Source organism: Phyllopteryx taeniolatus, chromosome 11 (genome assembly GCF_024500385.1).
Source record: "Phyllopteryx taeniolatus isolate TA_2022b chromosome 11, UOR_Ptae_1.2, whole genome shotgun sequence".
Taxonomy (NCBI): Eukaryota; Metazoa; Chordata; class Actinopteri; order Syngnathiformes; family Syngnathidae; genus Phyllopteryx; species Phyllopteryx taeniolatus.
In genome coordinates this window covers 372,679-389,480 of record NC_084512.1, presented here as the reverse complement: position 1 = coordinate 389,480, position 16,802 = coordinate 372,679, and the positions used below count along the sequence as shown (strand labels likewise).

General features: G+C 47.1%; 1 protein-coding gene across 3 annotated transcripts in view; it reads right to left on the bottom strand.

The window, feature by feature from the left end:
* Window positions 1-10,178: 10,178 nt before the first annotated feature.
* Window positions 10,179-16,802, bottom strand: part of galm (galactose mutarotase) — a 20,618-nt gene continuing 13,994 nt past the window's right edge. For 2 of the 3 annotated variants that reach the window (XM_061790094.1, XM_061790093.1), the window contains exons 6-9: window positions 16,398-16,479; window positions 15,947-16,097; window positions 15,695-15,869; window positions 10,179-11,924 (exon numbers count right to left, since the gene is read on the bottom strand). In XM_061790094.1, coding sequence (XP_061646078.1) covers window positions 11,844-11,924; window positions 15,695-15,869; window positions 15,947-16,097; window positions 16,398-16,479 — 489 coding nt within the window. In that variant the 3' untranslated portion in view covers window positions 10,179-11,843. The remainder of the gene's footprint in view (window positions 11,925-15,694; window positions 15,870-15,946; window positions 16,098-16,397; window positions 16,480-16,802) is intronic. The other variant, XM_061790095.1, reaches the window with a different exon arrangement.

The window sequence follows — 16,802 nt, the reverse complement described above, 5'->3', positions numbered from 1 at the left end:
GTCCTCTCGCATTTCGAATGACTAATATTGCAATAGTCATTGTGCAAAGGGTGCCGAGACTTCAAGGAGTGTATGCGGTTTAAAGTGACGAGTAGTGCGATAATCTGGGACAACGGTTGTACAAATGTTGCACATACTCCTCAATCAGTGTGCAAATGGGGCAGATGCTATTCTGGCATGAGTGGCCAGTATTGGTCAACAACAGATATGCAAATAGTGCAGCGTGGCGAGACAACTACAGTGAGTGCACGAGTAATGTATAATTGGCCCCACAGAAATGTGACAACAAACTCAAGTCAAAAAATTCTCAGCATGTTGTAATGGAATTTTAGGTTAGGTGTTTAAGAAGTTGATTGCAAGAAGGAAAAAGCTGTTGGAATGTCTGCTACTTCTAGTTTGCATTGATCGGTAGCACCTACCTGAGGGAAGGAGCTGGAAGAGCTGGTGACCGGGATGCGGAGGGTCTGAGAGGATTTTGCACGCTCTTGTCTTAGTTCTGGCAGCGTGCAAGTCCTCAAGGGTGGGTAGGGGTGTACCGACAATCCTTTCAGCAGTTTTGATTGTCCGTTGCAGTCGGAGTTTGTCCTTTTTTGTAGCAGCACCAAACCAGACTGTGATGGAAGAACACAGGACTGATTCGACTACTGCTGTGTAGAACTGCCGCAGCAGCTCCGGTGGCAGGCCGTGCTTTCTCAGAAGCCACCTGTCCCAGCTTTTTCAGAACATGTTGCGGCCATAAAATTCAAAGTTAATGATTATTTGCTAAAAACAATAAAGTTTATCAGTTTGAACATTAAATATCTTGTCTTTGTAGTGTATTCGATTAAAAATAGGTTGAACATGATTTGCAAATCATTGTATTCTGTTTTTATTTATGTTTAATACAACGTCCCAACGTCATAGGAATTGGGCTTGTATATGGACATCTCTAGCTAGGACCACTTCAACCTTGGAAAATATCAGAATGATCACCCCAATTTATACAATTTTAGAAAGGTTAACGTATGTGTTTTCCTCATGAGAGGACTGTCCCGGTGTCCATGCTCCGCCAGGTGAGCGCGGCGCACACACACAGCACTTACACACAAACACAAAAAATATACATTCAATACTTATGATTAATAATATATTCACCTTATAGAGGCCTATATCAGCGACTTCCGGGTGAATTGGTTGTCATGTTGTCTGGCGACGTCTCCCAGACATCTTTTTGGTGAGAGCGCAAGCTACATTCCCCTCCAAAACCATTGGAATGGTACGGTCAATTGCTTTGTTTTTGTTGTATACTGAAGACATTTGGATATAGTTCAGAATTCCATGCTTTTATTTCATGGTATTTATATCTAGATGTGTTAAACAACTCATGAAAGACCGCCTTTTGTGTGAAGCCACCCACTTTTCAAGCCAGCAAAGGTATTGGAACAGACATTATTAAATTAACTTAATTTGAATAACATTTCATATTTAGTGGCATAACCCTTACTTGCAATAATTGCATCAAGCCTGTTACCCAGTGACTTCACCCGACTGTTGCATTCTTCATTTGAAATGCTTTTCCAGGCCTTTACTGCAGCCTCTTTCAGTTCTTGTTTGTTTCTGGGGGTTTCTTCCTTCAGTCTCCTCTTCACGAGGTAAACTGCATGCTCTATTGGGTTAAGGTCCGGTGACTGACTTGGCCAGTCTAAGACCTTCCACTTTTTCCTCCTGATGAAGTCCTTTGTTGTGTTGGCAGTGTGTTTTGGGTCATTGTCTTATTGCATGATGAAGCTTTGGATGCATTTTTCTGTAAATTGCCAGACAAAATGGTTTTGTAGACTTCAGAATTCATTCTGCTGCTACCATCATGAGTTACATCATCAATAAAGAATAGTGAGCATATTCAAGCAGCAGCCATGCAAGCCATGACATTACTTTCACCATGCTTCACAGATGAGCTTGTGTGTTTTGGGTCATAAGCAGATCCCTTCTTTCTCCATACATGGGGCTTTCCATCATTTTGGTAGAGGTTAATCTTCGTCTCATCAGTCCATAAAACTTTGTTCCAAAACCTATGTGGCTCATCTCTGTATTTCTTTGTAAAATCCAATCTGGCCTTTCGATTCTTTTTGCTGATGAGTGGTTTGCATCTTGTGGTATGGCCTGTACATTTCTTGTCTCGAAGTCTTCTTCAAACAATGGATTGTGATACCTTCACCCCTGCCCTGTGGGGGTTGGAGGTGATGTCACTAACTGTTGCCTTTGGGTGTTTCTTCACAGCTCTCACAATGTTTCTGTCATCAACTGCTGTTGATACCCTTGTCCGACCGGTTCCGTGTCTGTTGCTCAGTACACCAGTACTTTCTTTTTAAGGATATTCCAAATTGTTGTATTTGCTATGCCCAGTGTTTGCGCAATAGCTCTGATCGATTTTCCCTCTTCTCTCAGCTTCAAAATGGTTTGCTTTTCTCCCATAGACAGCTCTCTGGTCTTCATGTTTGCATAAAAGCCAATGCAGTTTTCACAGGTGAAACCCAAAGCCATAAACAAGCACTATCTAATGTTTAAGCAATCAATCTAAAAGGCAACACCTGCGCAACTAAAAACCTCCATCAGTCACATGGTCCAATACTTTTGCTCACTTGTAAAGTGGGTGGCTTCCAACAAAAGGTGCTCTGTCCTGAGTTGTTTAACACATGTAGATGTAAATATCATGAAATAAAAGCTGGAATTCTGAACTTTTATCTCATATTCATCTTTTGATCTGAATTCCAAATGTCTTCATGATTATAGCTGACCCGACACACCCTGGACACAGCCTGTTCACTCTCCACTTCGGAAGGAGGCTACAGTCCATCCGGACCAAAACCTCCCTCCATATGAACAGCTTCTTCCCCTTGACCATCAGACTCATGAACACAAAATAAGCTGGTTTCACACCTACACCTGATGCTTATTGCACACTGTTTATGCTTGTTATATATGGTATATCTTTGAGCGTGCTGTGCCTTTAAGAACGTCATGACACTGCCGTAAAGCAGGTTGGTTTCCATGCCGGTTGTTGTGTCACGTAGGACGAAAAGCAGCAGACCATGTGTGGTGCACGCCACTCAAGCATGGATTTCTTGCTGGTGACAGCGAGTTCAAGCTGGTTTGTGCTGGTCAGATGCTGGTGTTGCTGCTGGCCCAGCATGGCAATGCTGGTCAAGCCAGTGGACCAGCATAGGATTTTAGTAGACCAGCATTGGATGCTTGTGGACCAGTATGGGATGTTGATTGACCAGCACGGGATTCTGGTGAAACAGTACGGGAAACTGGTGGACCAGCATGAGATGTTGCTGAACCAGCATGGGATGTATAGTGGAACAGTATCGGAACAGTTATTCATTTATCTAATTGAACAATTGGTTCAACACATTTTCCCATCCAGCCATCCATTTTCTTTACCGCTTATCCTCACTAGGGTCGCGGGCTGCTGCAGCCTATCCCAGCTATCTTCGGGCGGGAGGCGCGGTACACCCTGAACCGGTCGCCAGCCAATCGCAGGGCACATAGAAACAAACAACCATTTGCACTCACAGTCACACTTACGGGCAATTTAGACTCTTTAATCAACCTACCACGCATGTGTTTGAGATGTGGGAGAAAACCCACCCAGGGACGAGGAGAACATGGAAACTCCACACAGGCAGGGCTGACATTTGAACCCCGGTCCTCAGAACTGCAAGGCAGATGTGCTAACCAGTCAATCACCGTGCGGCCAACAAATTTTTATACGAGAAAATTTTTATTATGTTTTTGTCATTGATTAGTAGACCCAAATGTAACAGTCTGTATAAATATACGGTAAATTTAAAAAAGAAACATTTGATTTGGAGTCAGCCAACAAAAACATTTTGTGCAGGAGAGGTGATGCGATATGGATGACGTGTCCCGACCACACCATATTTGGAAGCCAAAATGACATCCAATTAGACTCCATGAAACGAAATATGTTTAGATGAATGATTTCTACATCAATCACTAGCAGTCCTGTGGAACTACAATATATTTCTTTCTCCATTACAGTGGACAGGCGTTTAACTGAGACAGTGACATTTCTCATCAGCGGACACATAGTTGCAAGAAGTCTGACTTGACTTTATTTTAGGATTGACATGATCAGGATTTTTGGGGCCAATCACCGATCACTGAGTTAAAAATAAACGATAACAAGATGGAGCCATTTAAATTTCAATAACTTGTTCATTTACTTGTGTACTGCATACTGACTATCTTCAAAAGTATTCTCTAGCATTTTAGACAAATCAACAATACATGACAGAAATAATGGCTGCTAACTTACTGTAATTAAATTACTTTATTGTAATTAAATTACTTCACACACACCGAAACTTTAGAGCATGATTCAACAAAACGGTGTTAGTGCTAGCACTAGCTTGCGAGGCTACATAGCGTTTTGTTGCCTGCTTGCGAGCCACATTGTATTAAAAGTACATGAACATAACTCAAGCAATCCCTGAACATCCTCTCCCGAGCACTGGTGACATTCCTCTTTTTCCTCATTTCCTTATTTTGTTCTTGTTCGTGATCCATTGTTGTTGCCATCGCCATGGTCACGAGTGTATCCGGTTGCGTTTGATTTGACAAGATATAGCTCAGTGGTCGTAAAAGACGGGATACAGTGGTATACAAGATTAAATTGCAGTAGTCTGACAAAATGCAATCGTGAAAGAGTAAGTTTGTCTTGTCTGATCCAGGCATTACGTGTTGTCTGTCTCAGATGTGCTGTCTGTCCCACAACACCGACATGTTTAAAAAAAAACTTTATTGGCGGTCAGATATTTACAATACTACGTCATAAGACACGCAACAAGGCTAAAAATAAACTAGCTTTTGGATTCAAATATACTGTACATGACGGCGACGCCCCCTCCTTGAGCCGTCACCTTGTCATGGTGGAGGGGTTTGTGTGTCCCAGTGATCCTCGGAGCTAAATTGTCTGGGGCTTTATGCCCCTGGCAGGGTCACCCATGACAAACAGGTCCTAGGTGAGGGACCAGATAAAGCAAGGCTCAAAGACCCCTAATGATGACGACAAACAATGGACTTCGTTTTCCCTTGCCCGAAGGCGTGGACCTTGGTGATCCGATCCCCGGCTACAGAAGCTGGCTCTAGGGACGTGGAATGTCACCTCTCTGGCAGGGAAGGAGCCCGAGCTGGTGTGTGAGGTCGAGAAGTTCCGACTAGATATAGTCGGACTTGCCTCCACACACAGCTTGGGCTCTGGTACCAGTCCTCTCGAGAGGGGTTGGACTCTCTTCCACTCTGGAGTTGCCCACGGTGAGAGGCGCCGAGCAGGTGTGGGTATACTTATTGCCCCCCGGCTCGGTGCCTGTACGTTGGGGTTCACTCCGGTGGACGAGAGGGTAGCCTCCCTCCGCCTTCGGAGGGAGGCTGACTTTGTTTGTGCCTATGCACTGAACAGCAGTTCAGAATACCCACCCAGAGTACCCAAGAAGGAGCTAAGCCGAAAGGCGAAGCTCTCAATTTACCGGTCAATCTACGTTCCTACCCTCACCTATGGTCACGAGCTGTGGGTCGTGACCGAAAGAACAAGATCCCGGATACAAGCGGCCGAAATGAGTTTCCCCCGCAGGGTGTCTGGGCTCTCCCTTAGAGATAGGGTGAGAAGCTCGGTCATCCGGAAGGATCTCAGAGTAGAACCGCTGCTCCTCCACATCGAGAGGAGCCAGATGAGGTGGCTGGTGCATCTGATTCGGATGCCTCGCGGACGCCTCCCCGGTGAAATGCACGGGCACGTCCCACCGGGAGGAGACCCCGGGGACGTCCCAGGACACGCTGGAGAGACTACGTCCTTCGGCTGGCCTGGGAACGCCTCGGGATGCCCCAGGAAGAGCTGGATGAAGTGGCTGGGGAGAGGGAAGTCTGGGCGTCCCTGCTAAAGCTACTGCCCCCGCGACCCGACTGGATAAGCGGTAGAAAATGGATGGATGGATGGACGACGGCGACGCGGAGTAAATGTCTTCAACGCGGAGTCGATCAATGACGCCTCAGGTCAGTCTGGTGGCCATCCAGGCCACCCGAGGTGAGGTGCTTGGCTGAGCGGTTCAGGAGGTCGTCCAGGACGCCAAGCACCAGGGTCTTTACAGGGCCATTCAGGCGGACGGCCACGGTGCCGAACCCAATGGTAATGCAGGGGCCAGGCAATAGGGTCGGGTGGCGGCCGCTGGACGAACGTCGCCGGAGCAGGGTCGGGTGGCGGCCGCTGGACGAGCGCCGCTGGAGCAGGTTCGGGTGGCGGCCGCTGGACGAGCGCCGCCGGTGCAGGTTCGGGTGGCGGCCGCTGGACGAGCGCCGCCGGAGCAAGGACGGGTGGCGGCCGCTGGACGAGCGCCGCCGGAGCAAGGACGGGTGGCGGCCGCTGGACGAGCGCCGCCGGAGCAAGGACGGGTGGCGGCCGCTGGACGAGCGCCGCCGGAGCAGGTTCGGGTGGCGGCCGCTGGACGAGCGCCGCCGGAGCAAGGACGGGTGGCGGCCGCTGGACGAGCGCCGCCGGAGCAAGGATGGGTGGCGGCTGGACGAGCGCCGCCGGAGCAAGGACGGGTGGCGGCCGCCGGAGCAAGGACGGGTGGCGGCCGCTGGACGAGCGCCGCCGGAGCAAGGACGGGTGGCGGCCGCTGGACGAGCGCCGCCGGAGCAGGTTCGGGTGGCGGCCGCTGGACGAGCGCCGCCGGAGCAAGGACGGGTGGCGGCCGCTGGACGAGCGCCGCCGGAGCAAGGATGGGTGGCGGCTGGACGAGCGCCGCCGGAGCAAGGACGGGTGGCGGCCGCTGGACGAGCGCCGCCGGAGCAGGGTCAGGTGGCGGCCGCTGGACGAGCGCCGCCGGAGCAGGGTCGGGTGGCGGCCGCTGGATGAGCGCCGCCGGAGCAAGGATGGGTGGCGGCCGCTGGACGAGCGCCGCCGGAGCGGGGTCGGGTGGCGGCCGCTGGACGAGCGCCGCCGGAGCGGGGTCGGGTGGCGGCCGCTGGACGAGCGCCGCCGGAGCGTGGTCGGGTGGCGGCCGCTGGACGAGCGCCGCCGGAGCAAGGACGGGTGGCGGCCGCTGGACGAGCGCCGCCGGAGCGGGAGCCTGGCGCAGCTGCCGAGGAGCCGGAACGGGAGCCTGGCGCAGCTGCCGAGGAGCCGGAACGGGAGCCTGGCGCAGCTGCCGAGGAGCCGGAACGGGAGCTGCAGTCGCTTCCTCAGCCTGCCGCCATTGAGGTTTGGGAGTAGAGGGTACGGGAGTGGAAGAGTGCACAAAGTCTCGGGAAGGTGAACTAGGAAAAATGGCTCGTACTGAACATGGCTTGGGGGCAGGTTTGACTAGATGTGACTTAATTGGAGCCGTGGAACAACGTGTGGGAACAGGTGAAAAATCAAGTGACTTGTGAACAGGGGGGAAAAAACGATGGGGCAAAATTTGACCTTTATTTGGGCGCCTCCGTTGGCCACCACGCGGCGGTCCCGGGTAGATGGCCAAACGCCGGAGCAAGGACGGGTGGCGGCCGCTGGACGAGCGCCGCCGGAGCAAGGACGGGTGGCGGCCGCTGGACGAGCGCCGCCGGAGCAAGGACGGGTGGCGGCCGCTGGACGAGCACCACCGGAGCAGGTTCGGGTGGCGGTCGCTGGACGAGCGCCGCCGGAGCAAGGACGGGTGGCGGCCGCTGGATGAGCGCCGCCGGAGCAAGGATGGGTGGCGGCCGCTGGACGAGCGCCGCCGGAGCAAGGACGGGTGGCGGCCGCCGGAGCAAGGACGGGTGGCGGCCGCTGGACGAGCGCCGCCGGAGCAAGGTCGGGTGGCGGCCGCTGGACGAGCACCGCCGGAGCAGGTTCGGGTGGCGGCCGCTGGACGAGCGCCGCCGGAGCAAGGACGGGTGGCGGCCGCTGGACGAGCGCCGCCGGAGCAAGGACGGGTGGCGGCCGCTGGACGAGCGCCGCCGGAGCAGGGTCAGGTGGCGGCCGCTGGACGAGCGCCGCCGGAGCAGGGTCGGGTGGCGGCCGCTGGATGAGCGCCGCCGGAGCAAGGATGGGTGGCGGCCGCTGGACGAGCGCCGCCGGAGCGGGGTCGGGTGGCGGCCGCTGGACGAGCGCCGCCGGAGCGGGGTCGGGTGGCGGCCGCTGGACGAGCGCCGCCGGAGCGTGGTCGGGTGGCGGCCGCTGGACGAGCGCCGCCGGAGCAAGGACGGGTGGCGGCCGCTGGACGAGCGCCGCCGGAGCGGGAGCCGGAACGGGAGCCTGGCGCAGCTGCCGAGGAGCCGGAACGGGAGCCTGGCGCAGCTGCCGAGGAGCCGGAACGGGAGCTGCAGTCGCTTCCTCAGCCTGCCGCCATTGAGGTTTGGGAGTAGAGGGTACGGGAGTGGAAGAGTGCACAAAGTCTCGGGAAGGTGAACTAGGAAAAATGGCTCGTACTGAACATGGCTTGGGGGCAGGTTTGACTAGACGTGACTTAATTGGAGCCGTGGAACAACGTGTGGGAACAGGTGAAAAATCAAGTGACTTGTGAACAGGGGGGAAAAAACGATGGGGCAAAATTTGACCTTTATTTGGGCGCCTCCGTTGGCCACCACGCGGCGGTCCCGGGTAGATGGCCAAACGGGTGCCCAAGAAAAGGTCAGAGGGAAAGGATTTGGACTCACTGGGGTTGGAAACGGGGAGACGTGACAAAAACGGACGAGGACGGGATAAACCAGGGAAGGAACCAGAAAAATCTAAATCTGTGTCAGACTCAGAATCAGAAAAATCAGAATCAAAAGAAACGTGGATGAAAAATAGTAGGGCATGGTGAATAACTAGGACAAGTGGGGGGACCCGAGGAAAAGGACAGAAAAGACTGAACGATAGGGCTTACTGGAGGAGGTTAGGTATGGATGGCAGGCTGAGGACGGTGGGAGGCAGTTTGGTGGCGTCCAGGGTGACGCCATGTTCTTCCCGCTGGGTCCTGTTCTGGTCGGTTCATTCTGTCACGTACGTGGTTAGGGCGAAGGCGAGGAACGCAAGGCAAGAACATGGTGGACCCAATTGCAGGGAAGCAGGGAGGCAAGGCAGGAGCGCGGGAATCTCAAAATAATAATATTTAATCACAATGATAAAACAACTGGCGACTATGACAAAAACAACTGGCGACTATGACAAAAACAACTGGCGACTATGACAAAAACAACTGGCGACTATGACATGGCAAGACATGTGACAACGACAATGAACCGACAAGGACTGAAAGAAACCAGGGAACTAAATACAAACAAATTGACGAGACAACGAGGAACACCTGGACAAGACACGAGTGGCTGGAGAGAGCTGATTGGTCGACACAAAGTAGACGAGAACCGGTGGACACAACAACCTAATGAGCACACGACAAACATGGAACACAGGAAAACATGGAACAAAACTAAACCCAACCCAAACCAAAACACAGACCATGACAGGACTACACCCTGAACTGGTCGCCAGTCAGTCACAGGGCACATATAGACACGGAGAACCATTCGCACTCACTTTCACACCGTCACTGAGTGGGAACTGAACCCACGCTGCCTCCACCAAAGTCAGGCGAGTGTACCACTACAGTTGCCTGAATAGGTTTGATTAAAAAAAAAATAATAATAATTCCGGAAAATATCTATTTAACGAGTTAAAAAATGTGTTTATGTTTTTCTTACTATCAACAGAGGATGATGGCCAATGCTGGTTGACATACAACGATGCCAGTCAGATCTGGTTTTACAGGTGTCACCAGCTACCAGCATGCTGCTGTTGTCCCACTTGTTGCTTGTGACACCAGCAAAACCGGGATGCTGGTTGCTGGTGACCAAGTATACGCTCGTGCTCGGATTCGCCCTCTAAATTCCCATTCTTTTCGATTTGACAGTAACAAAAATCTAATTGTTACTCCGTATACTATTCCGAAATAAAGACGTCATTGTCCAGCAAATGAAAAATGCAGTTTGATTATCTGAAAATTATCTATTGAAAGAGAGTGTGCTGACACGTTTAGGATGGCGCATTTTGACTACCGCTTCTCCCTTCGCAAAAGTTTTTCTTATTAGTTTAAAGCCACCGTGCCGCCTATTTCACCAATACAGATACAAAAAACAAAAACAAACTACTGTATTAATAAGTCACGTAGATGTAGAAATTTCAAAGCAAAGCAAATTTATTTATATAGCGCATTTCATACACAAGGTAACTTAATGTGCTTTACATGATTTACAAAAAACAGCTCATAAACACTTAAAACAAAGATGAAAAAAATAAAATAAAAGTACAATTAAAACAGCATACAGTGCAAGAAATATCATTTAAAAGTCAAAATGGTCTAAAAAGCATGGGAAAAAAGAAGAATTTTTAACCTGGACTTAAAAACATGCACACTTGGGGCTGATGTCACTTCTGTTGGCAACTTATTCCATGTCTGTTCACCATGTTTCCTTTGGACTCCGTGCTCCACTATTTGACCTGAGTCTGTCGATCTCAGAACCCAACTGGGTTTATATTCCATTAGCATTTCATTCATGTGTTCATTATTTAAACCGTTTAGTGATTTATAGACCAGTAGCAGTACTTTAAAAACTTTTATAAAGCTGACTGGAAGCCAGTGTAAAGACTTTAGAATTGGAGTAATATGCTCGGACCTCTTTGTTCTGGTCAGAACCCGAGCTGCAGCATTTTAATGGTCTGTTTTAGGGAGTCCAGTCAGAAGACCATTACAATAGTCAAGTCTCCTTGAGATAAAAGCATGGATGAGCTTCTCCTGGTCTGCTTGACACATGCAAGCCTTCACTCTGGATATGATCTTCAGATGGTAAAAGGCAGTTTTAGTAATTGATTTGATATGACTGTTGAAAGTCAGGTCCGAATCTATCAGAACAACAAGGTTTCAGACTTGGTCTTTGTTTTTTAAAGAGAGTGACTCCAGGTATTTACTTACAGCAATTCTCATTTCTTTATTGCCAAAAACAATCATCCGTTTTGTTGCGGTTTAATTGAAGAAAATGTTGGCTCATCCAGATATTTATCCGTTTTAGACAGTGACACAACACCGTAATTGAACTGTAGTCATTTGGAGACACTGCTAGATATAACTGTGTGTCATCTGCATAGCTATGATAGTCAAAATGGCTACAAAATAATTACTTTCCTCCAGGTAGGACCTGAACCATTTAAGGACTGTTCCATTTAGTCCTACCCACGTTTCCAACCTGTTCAGCAGTATATTATGATCTACCGTATCAAAAGCCGCACTGAGTTCCAACAAGACCAGAATTGACAACTTTCCAGAGTCAGTATTCAACCTTATATCATTTAGCACTTTGATAAGAGCAGATTCTGTTCTGTGATGAGTTCGGAACCCTGATTGGAATTTGTCAAAAAGTCCATCTTAGTTCAAGAAATTGCTGAGTTGATTAAGAATAACTTTCTCAACAATCTTGGCTATGAAAGTAAGATTTGAGATGGGTCTATAGCTTGCTTCAGTACATCTTTGCAACATGTCGCTGGGTCAATGACTGCAGTAGTACTTTCACCCAAATGGCACTTCCTATTCTCGGAAGTTCATTGTGAAGCTGTTGAACGTGAAGCTGGAAGAGTGATCGAAAAATTCAATGAAGAGTTGCACACGAAATAATGGGGTACAAATTTACAGGACATGTCAGTGAAGGGCAAATCACATAAAAAAAAACAATACAAAACAAATGTTTTGGAAATTAAATGGAATGTGTAGAAGCTATACTAATTTAGTTCAAGGCCTCCTGTGAATTAAAATACAGTCGTTATCAGCGGGATCTCCCAATCAGCAATCAAATCAATCAGCATAAGTGAATGTGAAGCGAGTCAGGTGTCGGTATTCCTTGCCAGGATGGAGAAGGCAGTCAGGAAATGAAGCCTAATGAAAGACACAAAGTGACTGTCATTATTTTATTGCTGCAGAATATTGGTACGCTTTTGAGGTTGTTACACAAAACCACTGCACATACATGTTGCAGGTTTGTGCAGGTATCAATGAAATGAAAACCATCAGGATACCTTTATCAATTATGTTCAGGCTTTATCGTGTCATTGTTTTGGATGAGTTAAAATGGCACTGGACAACAGAGCAGATTTGACATAGAAATTCAATAAATAGTACTGTCAGAGTAGTTTCAATGCAGCATACTTTTTAGTTGAGTATTTTTGTTCAGGAGAAATGATAGGCCCTACTTTTACTCTGTTACAATGAGCTACATTCAACTCGCTACTTTTATCTTTATTACAAGTAATCTATTATTGCTTTTATGATCTACATGTACATAACAGTTATGTAATCCTATCCTGAGCCAATTGTGCTGTTTCTTGAGTCTAAACAAAGAAACTTCAAGTTCCTGTGAAGCGTGAATAAAAATCTCATTAATTTGACACACCACAGAGAAAACGTGTTCCTAACATGCCTGACAAACTTGAGAAAAAAAAATAAATCACCAGGTGTATAAAGTGAGGCTCCAAAATTGTGAAAAATAGAGACATCCTCCCAGCTGTTGGGACACTGGCCGTGTTCGCTGCTGGAAAACATTTTCGTCGAGTCTATGCTGATGCTTTGATTAAAAAACATAATTTACTTACCAGTTACTCAGTAGTTGAGTTTTTCTTTTTTTTTCCTGAACTGTTATTTGGTGGACTACTTTTTACCAGTCCTATTATTCAAAATTAACCATACTCTGACTTGAATACAATTTGTGGCTACTGTATTTTCACGACCATAGGGCATACATAAGGCGCACCGTATTATTGGGCACCCAATCAAAAAGTGCTCTGACTCAACAAAAGGAAAAAAAAGGTAAATAAAAACAAACATGTCTTACGCCGTGTTGTTTTTTTGTATGAAAGTGGGTTACCGAGACAGCAAGAAGTAATTTTTTTAGGACGTTTTACAAGGCTCCCGGCTCCCGCAATCTTCGGGAACACGAGGCAAAGATCAACATATACCAGTAAGTGTTTCTTCTTCTTCTTTGGTTTTGTCAGATCACATGTAATCATTAGTGATGGGACGAACAACACTGGTGCGTCAGAGTGAAACCTCGTATTGGTGCGTGTATCGTTTTAAGAAAAAAATCATGTGACCAATACAGGAAGTGTGTCGTTTGGATGTGCTGCGCCAAATTGTGTTTATAAGGAAACAAACTATGTCGACGTGGCGGATTTGTTGGATGGAGTTTTGCTGTTGCATTTTGGATTTTTGCCTGCCCTCTCCTTGTTCCACTGACTTCATGGATCGTTCCAAGAAGTTTTGCCCAGTCTGGAATAATTTTGATCTTTTGACGCCAAATAAGGTAAATATTCTTCTCCTTTGGGCATTGTTTATTCTTAATTTTTGAATGAAATATGTTTGTACTCTGTTCTGGTAAGAGGTTTGAATTGTTTTCAGATAAATTAACTTTTTATTTTATTGTCGGTGAAGTGCTCCACAGAGCTATCTTACATCAATAAGAGCACTTCATAAATGCTGAGCCATTATAGAGCTCGCCATGGCAATGAAGAATTGGCAGATACTCGTGAGTATCCCAGGTATGTTGAAATTCTCACAAAAAAAAATACTTTTAAAATGTGTTTATTACACACAAAAGGGGGCGGTACGGTGGCTGACTGGTTAGAGCGTCAGCCTCACAGTTCTGAGGACCGGGGTTCAATCCCCGGCCCAGCCTGTGTGGAGTTTGCATGTTCTCCCCGTGCCTGCGTGGGTTTTCTCCGGGCACTCCGGTTTCCTCCCACATCCCAAAAACATGCATGGTAGGTTAATTGAAAACTCTAAATTGCCTGTAGGTGTGAATGTGAGTGCGAATGGTTGCTTGTTTGTATGTGCCCTGCGATTGGCTGGCAACCAGTTCAGGGTGTACCCCGCCTCCTGCCTGATGATAGCTGGGATAGGCTCCAGCACGCCCGCGACCCTAGTGATGGATGGATGGACACACAAAAGGCTTTGTGTGACTCTGTAATATTGTTTGTAAAAATTACAGTGCTTTAATAAGCTTTTAACAAAATATTTCCTTTTGGCTTGCAGTTCCTAACAAGCAAGCAGTGGATGAGGCTGTGGTCAACATGATCATCAAAGCCACTCACCATTGTTGAAAATGAGGGATTCAGGGAGCTCAGATCACACTTAAATTTTTATGCTCACCATCTTCATCTGTACCCAGTGAAAGAGTTTTTTTTCTTAGGCAGGCAATTTTAATTCTGAATTTTATGAGACACATTTGCTATATTTTACATACCAACTAATTTTAGCATTTACACAAACAAGGTTTTAAGCAAATTTTAAACTTCTCAAAAACAACTCAGCAAAAATCCATCCATCCATTTTCTGAGCCGCTTCACCTCACTAGGGTCGCGAGCGTGGTGGAGCCTATCCCAGCTATCATCGGGCAGGAGGCGGGGTACACCGTGAACTGGTTGCCAACCAATCGCAGGGCACATACAAACAACCAACCATTCGCACTCACAGTCACACCTCTGGGCAATTTAGAGTCTCCAATGAATGCATGTTTTTGGGATGTGGGAGGAAACCGGAGTGCCCGGAGAAAACCCACGCAGGCACGGGGAGAACATGCAAACTCCACACAGGCGGGGCCGGGGATTGAACCTTGATCCTCAGAACTGTGAGGCTGACGCTCTAACCAGTCGTCCACCGTGCCGCCACTCAGCAAACAAATCGAGTAAATGAAATGATACAATGATGAGATCATATTTTAAGTAAAGTAAACTAACGATTAAATATTATTTCACAGGGTGATGTTGGGTCTGCAGCATGTAAGCTTTTCCATCTTATTTTCATTTTGTTTACTTGCAATGATTTTAGAACTACTGTAAGAGTCACTATTGTGTGACCAACACAGTGTCAATACAGTGCCGACACAGTTTGTGTAGTGTGTCAATACACTCCTTGAGGTATCATCATCCCATCACAAGTGATCACGCGTAATTTCGATATCGGTGGTGGAACAGAATCTTTGTGTGGGGTGTTCTGTGTTGAGATTATCGGAGCCCACCACACACAATATGACCAAAACTGTTAAATGCCTGATTTTTGAATGTTTATGTGTTGGGTCTGTCACAGATAAATAATTTTATAAGATTTTAAAAATCCTTGTGTGTACCAGGCCTTAGCAGCCAAGTACATTCGGAATGTAACTGACAATTAGTAGATATTTTTTATCTTTATGTGTGGGGTCTGTCACAGATAAATAATCTTTTAAGATTTTAAAAATCCTTGTGTGTTCCAGGCCTTTGCAGCCAAGTATATTCGGAATGGTAAATGACAATTAGTTCAACTAGTTTTGACTGGACCAAATGAATATGGACAGTGGACTATTACTGACTCTGCTTCTGAGGTGACACGACCAATTAAAACTGCCCAACTTATGTCAAATGAACAGTCCTAAAGGCGATTGTAGGATGTGAACTTTAGAAATGCACAGTCCTCAATCAGAACAGATGTTTGCGCACCTCTCTAAAATGTTTCTAAAGACACCAATTTGGGGTGGGGGGCTCATAGGGTTGAAAGAGGGTGTCTGCTCAACTTGGGTGCCTGGCACTGTATATTGATCAATTTAAATTTCATTAAAACACACAGCTGCATTTAATAGAGATCACTGTGTGTACTTACAGTATAAGTTAATTACATACCCAGTTGACAGCATCAGGCCAATTCTGAGTCTCCAAACAGAAAGAGCAGTGTTTCCCATATTTAACTCCACCTTTACCCATTATTGAGCCATCCAAGAAGTTAGCTGTATAGAACTGGACTCCTGGTTGGGTGGTAGAAACCTCTAAAATGCGACCACTGACTGAATGGTAAACCCTGTAATCACAGGGTGGTAATTTGAGATAAACAGGTGTTGAGGATGTGGCTGTGTTTTTAATAACTGTGAACCTAACCTAGCTGCAATTCTTTCAGTCCATGGGTCTCCAGGTGATGACAGACAAAAGTTGTGGTCAAATCCTCCACCTGGAACTTTCTTTAGTTGAGGGCCAATCAGAACCGGTTGCCTGAGGTCAAAGGGCGAGCCATCCACTGCTTTGATTTCTCCTGTAGGTGAAACAGAAACATATGTTGCTTTCTGAATAGTCAATCGAAATGAAAGAACTAGGAGAAGAGTAAACGATGTTTGTACAGTACAACAGTCATAGATCACTTTCAATATACATCCATTCATATACACTCAGTTAATTTATTTGTTCAGCCTTGCTTGTCCAGGGTTGTCAGATTGAAACTGTTCAAATTTGGGATAAAATATAAGTAACTATTGAGCTTGGTCATTTGCTTATTGCCTATAATCTGCAAGAAATCCTGTTTTACCTTTTAGAGACACCTATTAAATAGTTTCACCTGTGGGGATAGATGTGCCATCCACTGGCAAGAAGGAATGAGCAGTGATGGACACTTCATGGTCATAGACATTATCTGCAGCCTGTACATAAACATGAAACATAACTTAAAAAATACAAAAATTGGTCAAGTGCATGGGCTCCAGAGTTAAGGCTCTCAGAGAAAATGATTTAATAATATAAACAACACCAGATTTTATTTCAAGCGCCTTTCAGAGAACCCAAAGACACTAGTGGTCCAACGGATCATCTTTGATACATAATCTGTAGGGATACCTTTCCACGGTTCGGCACACGAGGTCCGCGGATTGGTTGGTGTCAGGTGAAAAAAAAAAACCACTCACTCGTCAAAAGCAGCGTTAGACAGTAGTCGTAGCTATTATATATATGACATCTGGCCATATAT